At 33.6% G+C, this 14,230-nt stretch overlaps 1 protein-coding gene across 3 annotated transcripts in view; it reads left to right on the top strand.

Annotated features, from left to right (window-relative positions):
• Positions 1-7,907, top strand: part of LOC129807222 (nitric oxide synthase) — a 78,624-nt gene extending 70,717 nt beyond the window's left edge. For all 3 annotated transcript variants that reach the window (XM_055856336.1, XM_055856335.1, XM_055856337.1), the window contains exons 14-16: positions 758-1,616; positions 6,147-6,213; positions 6,503-7,907. In XM_055856336.1, coding sequence (XP_055712311.1) covers positions 758-1,616; positions 6,147-6,213; positions 6,503-6,610 — 1,034 coding nt within the window. In that variant the 3' untranslated portion in view covers positions 6,611-7,907. The remainder of the gene's footprint in view (positions 1-757; positions 1,617-6,146; positions 6,214-6,502) is intronic.
• Positions 7,908-14,230: the final 6,323 nt, after the last annotated feature.

Genomic DNA, 14,230 nt, shown 5'->3' with positions numbered 1-14,230 from the left:
GTCGAAATAGGCCACCAAAGCTATGTCTACATTTTTATTAATTTTAAAATGGATTTAAAATGATTTTGGAGAAAATGAAGACGATAAACTTTCTAGGGTAAGTGTGCCAAATTTCGGCATAGTTGCATGCAAGCGCCAAAGTCTCAAGTTTGAAATGTAATATCTTTAATAGAAATTGTTTTTTTTTTTTTCATTCTTTCTTTTTAAGGAGTTTCGCTTAGAACCTTGTAGACAGTTTATCGTCTTTATTTACTTTAAAATCATTCTCAATACATTTTAAAATGAATAAAAATGTAGACATAGCTTTGGTGCCCTATTTCGGCCACCTTCATTCTCATAGTTCTTGCCCTTCGGGAATTCTTCAAATGTCTTTTTCACGTCATCTCGTTTGTCGAAGCTACATTATTTGGTATTCTTTTGCATTGTATAATCTCTGGATTATGTAAAAACTAAAAATTCATGGAAATTTGAGGAACAAAAAAGGTTGCCGGAATTGCAAGCTGGCCGGAATTTGGCACACTTACCCAAATTGTTATTCAAGTCAATATTATTAGAGTGTACGACTTTTTTTCTTTCTTAAAAGCTAATTAAACTTTCCTGAACTGCAATTTGTTGATCAAGTTGCATAGTTTTTTGATTTAAGTTTGCCTAACTATTTTTTTAAAGTATTTATTTTATAAAATTGCCTACAATTTAATTTTAAATCATTAGGTATCTTATTGGTTTATATCATTCTTTCCTTTTGCAAACATTCCAGGAATAAATAAAGAATGGGTACCGCATGGTAAAATTCAAGCATGTTCCCTGCGAACCCTATTTACGCGGTATTTGGACATAACAACTACACCTTCCCGACAAATTCTCAAGCTTCTGTCGACCTACTGCAAGAATCCCGATGATGAGAAAAAGTTAACCACCCTGGCCAATGATTCAGCTGCCTACGAAGAATGGCGCTACTTCCGGATTCCACATCTCTTGGAAGTTCTCCAAGAATTTCCTTCTTGTCGTCCAACGGCTGCTGTCCTCGTTGGCAATCTAATGCCTCTTCAGCCACGTTTCTATTCCATCTCCTCGTCGCTGAAGAAGCACAGAGATGAAGTTCATCTAACTGTTGCCATTGTAAAGTACAAGACGCAAGATGGTTATGGTCCTGAACACTATGGCGTTTGCTCGAACTACCTGAACGAACTCAAGGCGAATGATAATGTGTACTTCTTCGTACGAAGTGCACCAGGCTTCCATATTCCCACGGATACATCCCGACCCATTATCCTTATTGGTCCGGGAACAGGAATTGCGCCCTTCAGGTCCTTCTGGCAGCACTGGGAAATGGACCAGACTGAAGGTATTTCTATTCCTAAAGTATGGCTACTGTTTGGTTGTCGTACCAGCAGCTTAGATCTCTACCGGACCGAGAAGGAAGAGCTAGTGCAGAAGAACGTTCTCAATCGTGTCTTTCTGGCACTTTCGCGGGACTCAATCGTTCCCAAGACTTATGTTCAAGACATTGCCCTTCAGGAAGCTGATGCGATCTACAATTTGCTGGTGGTTGAAAAAGGACATGTCTTCGTTTGTGGTGATGTCACGATGGCAGAACATGTATATCAAACGCTCAGGTGAGCATTTATTGATTACCAGTTTTTCCTTCAGCTTTCCCTTTCTGCCACTTTCTTAGTTCTGCTGAATTTTGATTCCCAAACCATTATTAAAATTAATTTAAACCTTGTAGCTGACACTAACACCAAAACCAATTTTTCTCATTTTCTTTTTGTTCTGAAAAATGGGCGTTAAATGGTTAGAGATATCTACTTGAAGGCTTCGGATGACCCCCAATAAGTCAACCTGGGGATTATTATTATGACCCTCATTTCCTTCCTACCACTTTCCTTCACAACCACAATCGTTTTTTTTTTGTGATTACAGGAAAACACGTCATACGAGATCATAGGGCTTAATAAAAAAAAAAAATCTTAAGAAAAGTGAGAAAAGATAAGAGAACTTTCAATCGGTCAAAACGCTTAAAATCATGATAGAAAGTTACTTTGTCGAAATTTGATTACCCGGTTAATATACAAATTTTATCATAATATTGTTTTTCTTGTGTTAAAAACGTTACATTGATAGACCAAAACACTGATTTTAATTTCGAAGAAGTCATACAATATTATTACTTCAATAATAAAGGAAAAGTTGACTCTATCGGAGTCCGTAGAGTAAAAAAATAGCTGTTGACTCTATTGGAGATTGATTCTATCGGGGGTTGATTCTATCGAGGTCCCACTGTAGTTCGAATTAAATTTTCGACCCTATAGAACAATGCCTTTATTTAAATTATTTCGCTTCAAGTTGGTTCAAGTGGTATATTCTGCTATTCGGGAGTTTCTCAGGTGAATAAGAAACTCAAGAAATGCGCATTATTTTAGTGAGGTTGACTCGATCTTTCCTGTGTTTGTTTCTCGATTTTTATACTCACGTGAGAAACTCTTGAATAACAGAATATTCCCCCAGGTTTGAAGTTTTTGACGATTGCCGTGATTACCAATATGATGTAATTCTCCTCAAGATACAAACCTCTTTACAATCTTACCCAGAGCCTTCGGTCTGGATGTGTACATTCTTCAGTAAACGAATTAAAATTTTTGGACCATTTTGAATTTCTAATGTTCCCTAACAAGTTTGAGTCGATTATAGACCAACATGGGACGATGTTAAATAATACGGGCTTCAGATCTAAATCTTAGCCATATGGCTTAACTGTTAAAATTTTTTATCAGTCAAGATATTTTAGAAATTTATCAGAGGATTAGATTATTAAAGAATGACCTATTAGATTCTGAAAAAGTAATAAAATTGGGTACCAGATTCTGAGACCTACGGGAACTGGGCTAAACCTCTAGTTCGAAGACCGCTTTCAGCTTACTTAACTCGGATTTCATCTAATCGAAAATATACGGAATAAATATACCTTTGTAATATTAATCTAAATAAATAATGTAATATTTTTACGGTATCTACGGATTTTTAACCTCAGGTTTATCTGACGTGCTGAGCAATGGGATAATCAATTATCCACTCCAGAAGGTCCAAAACACAGAATTACAAGCTAACATTTCTTCGATCGAAACTAGATTGACTCCCCTCTCCACGAACATACTCTTTACAGTTCTGTTCTATCGAAAACAAATCATTGGCAACTTTTAAAAAATAACCGATATAATTTTAATAAAAGAACATACCTACTTATACCTATACGGTTAACTCTTTAAGGACGAGACACTTTTCACTCTCCAAAAATCACCAATAAAAATAAATCCAATAAACAAAATCAGTGAAACTTCTTAAATCTAACCTTGGAAAATCCAACAGAGTATGAGCGGGTGTATTTTTTGCCTCTATGAACGATAGGGACAAAAACAACTTAAAAATGTAGGTAACATTTCTGAGAATACCAATGAATAATAAAATTTTCGTTCTCATGAAAAATATTTGTATGGACATTGTAATTTCTATTCTCAAAAGTATCATGCTTAAAAAATAATAAACATAATTCATCAATCCAGCAAATTGAAAATCCGTCACTTTTGAGCTTAAATATTTAGTATATAGCAATTATCCCAGATTCCTAAAACCGTGTACTTTACGATTATGCACAAACACTAAAAAGGAATCATTTTAGGGGGTCCCGGTCCCGATCCAAATCCCGAAAGCCAAAAATTCCGAAGTATTAAAAGTATCGTAGAAACTCCCACGATTGAACCCGCGCTTGCTGGATGAAATGGGAAATTTTCTGTGTCTTGAGAAATTATTCTACACATTACTCTCCATATAATTTCGTTCCTTTCGGAATTTGAGCTTTCGGGATTTTGGTTTTCAGGATTTTGTCTGCCTCCGAATTTTAGGTAGTTAAGAAAAATGATTTTCTCTATGGGTCACGGGGGTCACTGGTCACCTAATCGTCCTTAAAAAGTCAAATATTCTGATTTCTTCAAAGCCAGTGATTTTGGGGGCTTTTTAATTAGGATCACGTAGTAATTAACAATTTTGTAATTTCTTGAAATCTAAGTATTTTATGTAAGTATTTAAGTTTTTTGAAAGCTGTCCATAAGTGTATAACGTCCATAAGGGATGACTCCATCCTATATGGAAACAGGATTATTCAGATTTTAAAAACTCACCTCCGGTTGTTGTTTAGAAATTCAGGACCTTTGAAAATTGTACTGAACCTCTACTCCAATCTGAAGTCCGTATTAGTAACAAGCTTGAGCTTGAATCGTTATCCTTGCTGTGGTGTTCTCAGAGGGAAAGTCTGTCCGAATTCAGCAACAATATTTGTGGCAGTTTTAAGCCAATATCAAAAATTACCTCTTCTTCAGAGCTGTATAAAGGGGTAGCTGACGGTGGTGTAACTGAGCTAGGGTTTTCAGGACAATCTGTCCTGCATGTTCCTCCTCTATATTTCAAGTACCAGTCCGTTCGCAGTGTAAAAAAAATGAAGAAAATTAGCTCCTAACCAAATTGAAAACGAAAGGAAAGACCAACCAAGAACCACTGAGAAAGACCCGATAAGTGTCAAAAGCTTTGGTAAAATTGTGTCTTTGCTTCATAGGATTTGATCAACAAATTTCGACGCTCATCGGAAGGACGAATTGTCCTGAAAAACCTAGCTCTTCTCCAGAGCTTTCGACCTTCTCCATGTCTTCCTCAGTTGTCCAGTGTTGTTATAGATTTGTGGGTCTCGTTGGGTTGAAGCTGTTTTGCATTGGCGGGAAGATTCCAGGATTTTCACAAAAGATCTCAACGGATTCACCAGACACTCTTTAATCATTTGGGAACAACCCCGAGAATTTTCATGCCATTAAGAAACAGCCCTTATCCAACTAAATCCACAGATCTATGACAACACTCGTTCACTGAGGAAGACAAGGAACGTGTCAAAAGCTCTGGAGAAGAGGAAGATTCTCTTGAGAAGAGGAACCACTGCAAATGTTCTACGGTTTCTATAATTTGAATAAAAAGAAACACGGATTTTGACCTAGATCCTTCTCCTCCTTTATTACTAGGACAACGTTTCGGAGCTTGTTGGCCCCTTCCTCAGGTATACAAAGTAATGGGTGGGAAACAGGGTCTGGACACAAAGAATCTGTCCTTCGGGTATTTCCCACAAATTACTTTGCATACCTGAGGAAGGGGCCAACAAGCTCCGAAACGTTGTCCTAGTAATAAAGGAGAAGAAGGATCTAGGTCAAAATCCGTGTTTCTTTTCATTCAAATTAATCTACTGACCGAGCATCTAATAGTTTCTATAATTGTTTTTTTTTGTTTTAATTTTAATTTTTTAAACTTAAAAAATCTTGAAGTTCAATAAAATTTCTTATTTCTGATAAAAGAAAACTTTTGATCGATTGATAAAGAATTATATTCCTAGTCAGTTTCTTATCAAGCTCATGCAATTGAGACCCTGCAATTTTACAATCTTTAGGTAAATTTTGCAATATTTTATTTTCAAATTTTCTATATTTATTTTAGAAGTTTTATTTTATTTCTTGTTTTTGAATTATCAGGTTTCCTTTATTTCATTTTCCGTAACTGAAAATTGGAAAAAAAACTGTAAGGCATACCAATAATCTTAATATTCTACTTATAGAGAGAATATAAATATAAACGCTAAAAGAATATTAGAACTAGAAGGCGCTTATCACTCCCACGCTTTTACAATATTTATTTTAACTTAAAAAACATTCTTATCATTCTTACAGTCTTATTGTTAACTTTATCTTATTAGGGAGAGGTGGGGCTACTTTGAGCTGTGGGGCTAGATTGTTATGACTTTTCGCCCTATTTTTAAATGAAGCTGGTCCTTACAATTATTTTATTTAGATCCACAATTATTTTGTTTATCCAAATTACATCGTGTTAAAACCCTGTTTCCATTAGAAATATGCGTAAAAATCGTATAACAATTTAGCCCCACAGCTCAAAGTATCCCCACCTCCCCCTACGTGTGTTTTTCATTAGAATTGTTATTTTTATTACTTTTTTTAATTAGTAAATAGATGCTTTCAAAAGCAGAGCATTAAATTCAAGGCAAAATTGAATCTCTCTCAAGTAGATTTATCATAAAAAACTTTCTATCTTTTATTTTTCAGAAAAATCATATCTGCAAAGGAATCAAAATACGAAAGTGATGCTGAGAAGTTCATGCTACAGTTGAGGGTAACAATTTTATTAAATTATAGCTTTAACAGTCACGAGCAATTCCAATGAAATGATTCAGTTTTGCATTCAGTCACAATCATGGCATTGACACATGGTCAAATATTTTGACACGACTTTTCATAAAAAAAACCAAATTTGGAAAAACATAGTTTTAAATTCATTTAGTGTTCCTAAACTCAAAGTCTTTGAAATATTGCACAATATTTGCCCCAAAAAATGTTTAGATGCAAGTCATGAATTTAAATTGAATCATGGCCAAGACATAGCATATTTTTTCTATTTTCAGGATGAAAATCGCTACCACGAAGACATCTTTGGCATTACACTTCGAACTGCAGAAGTTCACAATAAATCAAGAGAATCTGCCCGAAATCGCATGGCATCGCAGCCCTAAACATGGAATGATATTTGTGGAGATATTTCAGCAAAATTTCTTGTATTTACTTAAATTACCCATGCTGAATACTTTACAATGGTAGCTAAATTGAATTCTATAGAGACCATCTTTTAAATAAGAGTATACTTAATATCAGAATATACATTTTAGCATTACTCATATTCCTAAAACAATTTAAAACGTTAAGCACATCGAAAATTGAGAATAATTAAGGTTGAAAGGAATACTAAACATATTCAAATTTATCAGATATTTTAATATTCTGTAATTATTGGAGAGAATTTCAACTTGAAGAATTATTGTAGTGATAAGAGTGGTTTTGGTAGTAAAATTGAAACTCAGGATTTCAAGTTTGAAAAGCAGTGAAAAAATTGGAAAGAAAAATACAAGTGCATAAGTCAAACTTATAGTACTTATTCCTTAGAACAGTCATTATTTTTCCATTATTTACTAAAAGGTTTGACCAAAAAGATAAACAATTTGTTATAGGAGGAAATGTTATTTTATAAATTCTCTTTCAATTAAATGAAAATCATTAGTCGACATCAAGACGTTTAACTGCTTTAATTTAAATTTAAAAATGTTGACAGGTCAATTTACTGTCAACACTTAAAGTCATGAAATAGTTCTATTTTAGGAGCAAGTTATCTCTCCCAGTATAATGCAGAAAACTAATTTCTCAACTCTCTAAAACAATTTTGAGCCCTTACAACATCTTCAACTTGAAGACATTCTTGTAAATAATTGAATAAAATTAATTTGATTTAAAGTGCAAGAGAAAATGAAAGTGAGACTAATGCCAATTCTCTGAGAAGTAACATCAGAAAATTTTGTAAAGTGCATTCCTGCAGAAATCTTACTCGTGATGCCCTTCATTCAGTAAGATAAACCACAAAAGAATAAAAAAAATCTAAGCAGAATACAAACTCAATTAATTCCAAAGCAATTAATTTTGATGCAGAGAGAAGAAAATTGGGTGAAAGACGAAAGTGCACGCAACTGAGAGAAAAATAAATAAAGAAGAAGTTAGTTCTGAATAAAATTCTCATGCATTCTTCAAAATCAATATTATGAATCACAAAAAAATATCAATTAAATAGCACATAATGAATAAAAGTGGCGGGATATATTTTACAAATAAAAAGAAAATCTATAGTAAAAGAAAATCAAACATTTAAAAAAACAAATATTCTAGTAGAATTTCTTCATATTTTTCATCTCAAACCAAAAACTTACTGTATCAAATGTAACAAAGGGTAATAAAAATAAAAAAAAAGTAATTTTTTCTTGACTACATTTTTAGTGTTTGAGATAGTTGGGATTTTTTTGGTGGGAAAAAAAGTAAATAAAAGAGAAACAAGGTGGACAGAATGACAGTGAAAATATCTGATGAGTCAATCCGAAGAATCTGTCCTTCGGGTATTTCTTATATTAATTCCAAAAGCTGTTGAGGAATGCCTTAGCATTGAATGGGCGTGAAAGAGCAGAAGATGGACAGAGAGAGAAAAGAAATGCATCTTGCGGAATGTTGATGGAATTTTATTGCTGGCGCCAACATCCAGGAGCCACATCAGCCTCTTGTCAACCGTGCAAAAAAATCATAATAAAATAAGGATGGTAAACGACTTTATTTTGTTGCCATTTACAGTTACCTATCACCAATCAACCAGGTAATTAGTCCAATAAGTTTCTTGGTTGTCCACTCTATCACCCTCCATCGAAAATGCGGACAATGCTTAATCTTTCGCCACTTGATGGAGAGGTATTCGATTGGATTGAAAGATATCATAGAGGCAAAAGTTATAAAAAAAAATATATATGACAGGCAAATGAGAAATTGAAAGAGAAAGAAATATTCAAGCCCAGAAGCTAAAAGTGACCATCGTTGAAAATAACATCGAAGAAGACTCTTGTTTGGCTCTTTTGCAGAACTACACTGGGAGAAATGGTATCACGCTGGACAATTTTCGAATTATGGCGCTCAAAGCTAGAGCGTTCGAACGTTCAAGCCTTCGAATAATGTGAATTTTCTCTTATTTTTCCTAAGAGACTTACACATTTCTATTAAATATTAGTTAGCTATCATCAATTATTCATAAATTATTAGGAAAAATAAAAGAAATTCACATCATCCGAAAATATGAACGTTCGAAGGGAGGATACTTTCCCCTTAGTTATTTTATCAAGGCTAAACTTTCTTTAGATCTATCATCAACCTTATGATCAAGAAATCATTCAAAAAAAATTATTCAGGGCTGTTTTAGAATACTGGAAACCTGTATAACCTAAGATAACCAAAATTAAAAAAAAGTCACACTGTTAATAAGAATATAGAATATTTTTGGAATTTCAAAGACAAAATGACTGAAGATTAATTGCACTTATAAGATGTCAAATACAAAGTAAAACACGAGTAAAAATTCAAGAAGTCCTTTATAACAATTTATATTTATAACAAATTAGAAATTTGGAAAGAAAACTAGGGGAAAGTGCTCTACCTTCGAACGTTCATACTTTCGAATAATGTGAATTTCTTTTGTTTTTCGTAAGAGATTTTCACTAAATTATCACGGAATTATTAACAATTGATGATAAGCTAAATAATATTTAATAGAAATGTGTAAGTCTCTTAGAAAAACTAAAAGAAAATTCATTTTATTCGAAGGCATGAACGTTCGAAGGGAGAGTACTTTCCCCTATTGTTTATTGATTCATAGAGTGAAAAAAAACAATCTGAACAAGTTTTAGCAATTTTTATGTAAAAAAAAATACTTAACATTTCTCTCGTGCGGCGGGGACTTGGACAAGGTATTGCTACAGGGAGGCAGAAAAAATCCCGAAAGGACCAAAATACCGAAAGCCAAAATACCGAACGTTCAAAATACTGCAAGGAATAAAATTATGTGGCGGATAATGTGTAGAAAAATTTCCCTAGACACAGAAAATTTCCCTTTGCCTCCAACAAGCGCGGGTGCAATTGTGTGAGAAGCTGTGACAGTTTTTAGAATTCGGGATTTTGGGTTTCGGAATTTTGACCAATTCGGTATTTTGGCATTCGGGATTTTGGCGTTCGGGATTTTGGCGTTCGGGATTTTGGCTTTCGAGATTAAGGCGTTCAGGATTTTGGCGTTCAGGATTTTGGCTTTCGAGATTTTGGCTTTCGGGATTTTGGCTTTCCGGATTTTGGCATTCGGGATTTTGGCGTTCGGGATTTTGACTTTCGGGATTTTGGCGTTTGGGATTTTGGCTTTCAGTATTTTGGCGTTCGGGATTTTAGCTTTCGAGATTTTAACCGGGACCCGTGAAAAAAATCGTATAACAGGGTCCTTGGAAAAATCCCGAATTTTGAGCATTCGAAAAAAAGCTTGAAAAATCCCGAATTTTGAATATTCGGCATTTTGGCTCTCTACGCAAAGTTATAACTTTTTTGAAGGATTTCGCGACAGTGCTCATCACTTCTATTGTTTGATTGATTTATAAAATAAAGATGGTTGTTTGCCAGTTTAAAAATTGCCTAAACCTAAATAATCGACAACTTAATTACTCCTTCTTCCGAATGCTCCAAGATTTCAGAAGTGAAATTTGGTTAAAGCAACTTTTTTTGTATCATATTCCCCAAGGAATCCACAAAGTGCACTGCAAAAAAAGGAAAGCTCGATACACAGGTAAATGTTACGATTTATTTTTAAATATGATTAATATGCCAGCCCTATTCCATACTTTACGTTTAATTATTTAAGCCTTTTGAGTTTTATGTATTTTAAGCCTTGTGGCCCCTACACACTAGTGATTTTATGTCCATTTTGAAGAAAACTCAGTACGCTTGTGTAGGATAACTCTTCAACATGGACATAAATTTCTTAATGTGTGCAAATGCCATTTATAAACGATTTACTTCAAAATGCTTCATTTTGATGAAAATTCATCACAATGTGTAGAGACCTTCGAATATACTTCCATTGCGATACGTTAAATTACAATCATCTCTCAAAGATAACTCATAGTAAAACTCTCTAATAGGATTTTAAAAGTTCCTTTCAGGTCATAGCGCTTCATCTCAAATTTTTACAGTGTTTCAGTAGCATCAGACTAATGATCATTGGAATACCTCCAGCATGAGACCTGAAAGAAGCCACAGAAGAGAGCCGTTGGCCATTGATAATCAAGCCAGAGTGATTCTGTCTCGCACTATCAACTCTTGGAATTCAATCTTTTTACTTCTTTCATCATTCAGAGATGCCACTCATCGTCATCATCATAAAATGTGCGGACTTCTATAAATAGAAAATGTGTGGAATTGGATAAATTTTCTCTCTTGCACGTTTTATCAATTAGTGCAAAAAACGGCTCATATAAACTGTATAAGAAGGAAAAAAAGTGAAGCAGCAAAATGTTCAATGAACTTCATTGTCTTTCTGCCGTGGTCACGAAGTCAAACACATTGAATTCCGCAATAGTGAAATATGATTGAAATGCTGATTCAAAGTCTCGCGAAATTGTATATTTCAATTCCCATGCCGACGTCATGGGTAAGTAATCTCCCATGGATTTATCGACAGGGCCAACAAAAAATAAACCATCAAATAGGCAAATTTTTCAAATGAATCTGAATATTTTTAGCAAGGTGAGTTTTGCATTTGCTAGACCGATTGGTGACTTCTAGTGTAAGCAATAATTTTCATAAAAAGAGTCATTGATATTTGTCACTCAAACTCTTTTTTTTTGTGTTGATCGTGCGATCTCATCAAAAATTCCATTTCCGTCCAACTGTGGGACAAAATTATTATAGCCCGCAAGTCGCGAAATTGCGCAAGTGACTCAGGCACACGCAAAACTGCGAAAATCGCGCAATTATGTCTTTCCTCAATCAAAATTACCATCTTCTTGGCCCATCGTGTGCATGGCACACATTGCAGTTCCACTTTGAAGACTTTTTCAGAGCATTTCTGCTACCGATGATGACTTGCATGAAGAATCTACCAAACAACTCTAAAGAGGGTTCGTTAAAACGGATTTTTTACTTGAAAATTTCAAATACAGTAGAGTCTCTCAAATCTGAATCTCTCAAATTCGAACGCCGTTTGGATTCAAAATGTCAATTGTGAGGTTATGTTAGAAAGTTCGTATTCTTGGTGAATGAAAATCATATTTATGTGCTTCTTCCTGAATGTTTACATACATTATGGTCGTGTAAAATGAAAAGGAAGTATGTTACCACTAAGACTTGTGAGAAAATACGGGAATTTGATTCAAAGTGCAATTTATTCTCACATAAATTCAGTTAGTTTTAAAAATATCGTTCGAATTTGGGAGGTGAGAAATGTCAAAAATACCCCCCAATCGTTCGAATTTGAGAGACTCTACTGTAATTATCGAAATCCTAAATTCAATTTATCGCATAAGACAGTCCGGTGCATAATTAGCCGGCCAATTCAGAAAAAGACTTTTTATTTTGACCAAAGTGATCCAAAAACAATCCGCAATGTCTTTAAAAAGAAAAAAAAGTGGAAAAAGCTTGACTAGTACTAAAAACATTGCATTTTTACAAATTTTAGAACAAAATATTATATTCCATTAGAAAAAACAGGTTTCTTTTATAAAAGTCACATTATGACTTATGTATGACTTTAAGCCTCAAATTACTAATTTTTTTAAATTATTAAAAAAAAAGATATTCTTCCATTGAGATAAAATCGAAATTTGAACACTATCATTTTCAAAAAAACAAAAAACAAAAACAAAAATAGAAACTTTGAGCATTCTCAGAAAATTTCGATTGTTTTTTTCTGCATAATTCTAATATTTCATTATTTCCTCTTCTCTTTGCTTAACTATTATATACTTTAAAGGTTAGATAATCAAGCTCGTCTTCTTTAATTAGAAGATTTATAGATATTTAATGTTTTCTTATTTTTATTTTCTTATTTTCTTAAATTAATAAATAAGACGGATTTTTTGTCCAATTTTTTTCCATGATTTTCGGATATATTTTATAACCACTTAACACATTTCGTTCTCTTAGAATGTGATTACTGTAAAAAAAACCATGTGTGAAAAAGAATATTTTAATAGAATTTTTGAGATAATTAAAAAATGTCGCTTGGATCAGCTATTATCGTATCTAACTCGTAATCTAACTCAACAATTATCTCATATAAACTAATGTACTTCCCTACTAAGTTGAGAATTGCTGATTTAGGGCCTGATTAAGTTCTATATAATAATAATAATAATTTATTTATTCAACTCTACATTAATCCCACCCATATCGTGGGTCCGCCGTCGTCTCAGTGTTGGTGACCAGCCTCTGAAGCCAAACGGCAGAAATGCTTCTTCTTTGGCTGTATAGTCTTTTGTCGTTATAACTTTAGTTGTCGTTAGTTACAACTAAGTTAAATTTTGTAGATCTGTACAAATCAGGAGTGGAAATTAAATTAGGTCAGCAAAAAATTAAAATTAAGCAATATTGAATTTGGAATTATTATGCCCCCGCACATCTTTTAGATCTGGAAAATTTCATGAAGTCAAAATTCACATTATTTGCTTAACGTTTTACGCACAGTTATTCCACACTTTCGCACTCTTCTTATCTTTTTGAACATCACAGGAAACTAAAGTTAATTCTGTAATTGGAGTACTAAAATGTAGACTAGACGAATCCCGGTTAAAGTTCCGAAATCCAAAATCCCGTAAGCTAAAATCTCGAAAACCAAAATCTCGAACGTAGAAATTCCGAAAACCAGAATCCTGAAAAGGCCAAAATTCCGAAAACCATAGGGAAATCTCCTCACCGTGGCTTCCTGAAAGCAACGGGAAATTTTCTGTGTTTTCCCACATTAATTTTATCCTTTTCAGGATTTTCAGAATTCTGGATTTTGGCTTTCGGAATTTTGGCGTTCGGAATTTTGGTTTTTGGGATTTTGGCCTTTTCGGGATTTTGTCTACTTGAGATTTTGGCCAGCACCGAACATGCAAAGTGTTTGAGAATGGAAGGAAGGATGTGAATTTTGATTTAAGTTTTCTGTTTTATTTGCAATCATCTTACATTCAGATAAATTCAAAAACGTTTAAATAACATTCCGCAGTAATATAAATCATATGATTACACTGAGAGAAATCCGAAAAAGTTAAAATAACATTCTGGAAATGTTAATTTTACCCTGCAGTATTGATCCGAAAACGGTGTAAATATTACCCTTTTTAGATGTATTATGGGTTAAAGTTACCCTTCTTTCATGTTAATTTTACCCTTAAAGGGTGTAAAATTAACATTAAAAAATGACACCTAAAAAGTGTTAAAGTTATGAGGAAAAAAAGTTAATCGCACCCTCTTTTTTTCTCAGTGTACGTTCATGATCTGAAAGCAGTGTAAATATTTCCTTTTAGTTGTATTCAGGGTTATAAATACCCTTTTGAAAAAGTTCCCATTTCTTTGTTGCGGTATTAATGCGAAAAATGTTGATTATTACACCTAAAATGTGTAACGATTATGACGAATAAAAGTACACCTATAGGGTTAAGTGGGGCACCTTTGAATGTGAGGCAGCTTGGAAATTTAGATTTTTTCACATATTTTTTAAATAAAATTGGGCCTTATCATGCTATAATTTAGCTGCA

Source organism: Phlebotomus papatasi, chromosome 3, assembly GCF_024763615.1.
Source record: "Phlebotomus papatasi isolate M1 chromosome 3, Ppap_2.1, whole genome shotgun sequence".
NCBI classification, from domain to species: Eukaryota; Metazoa; Arthropoda; class Insecta; order Diptera; family Psychodidae; genus Phlebotomus; species Phlebotomus papatasi.
Note: the sequence above shows the minus strand (reverse complement) of the source record. Positions and strands in the feature narration are given on the sequence as shown.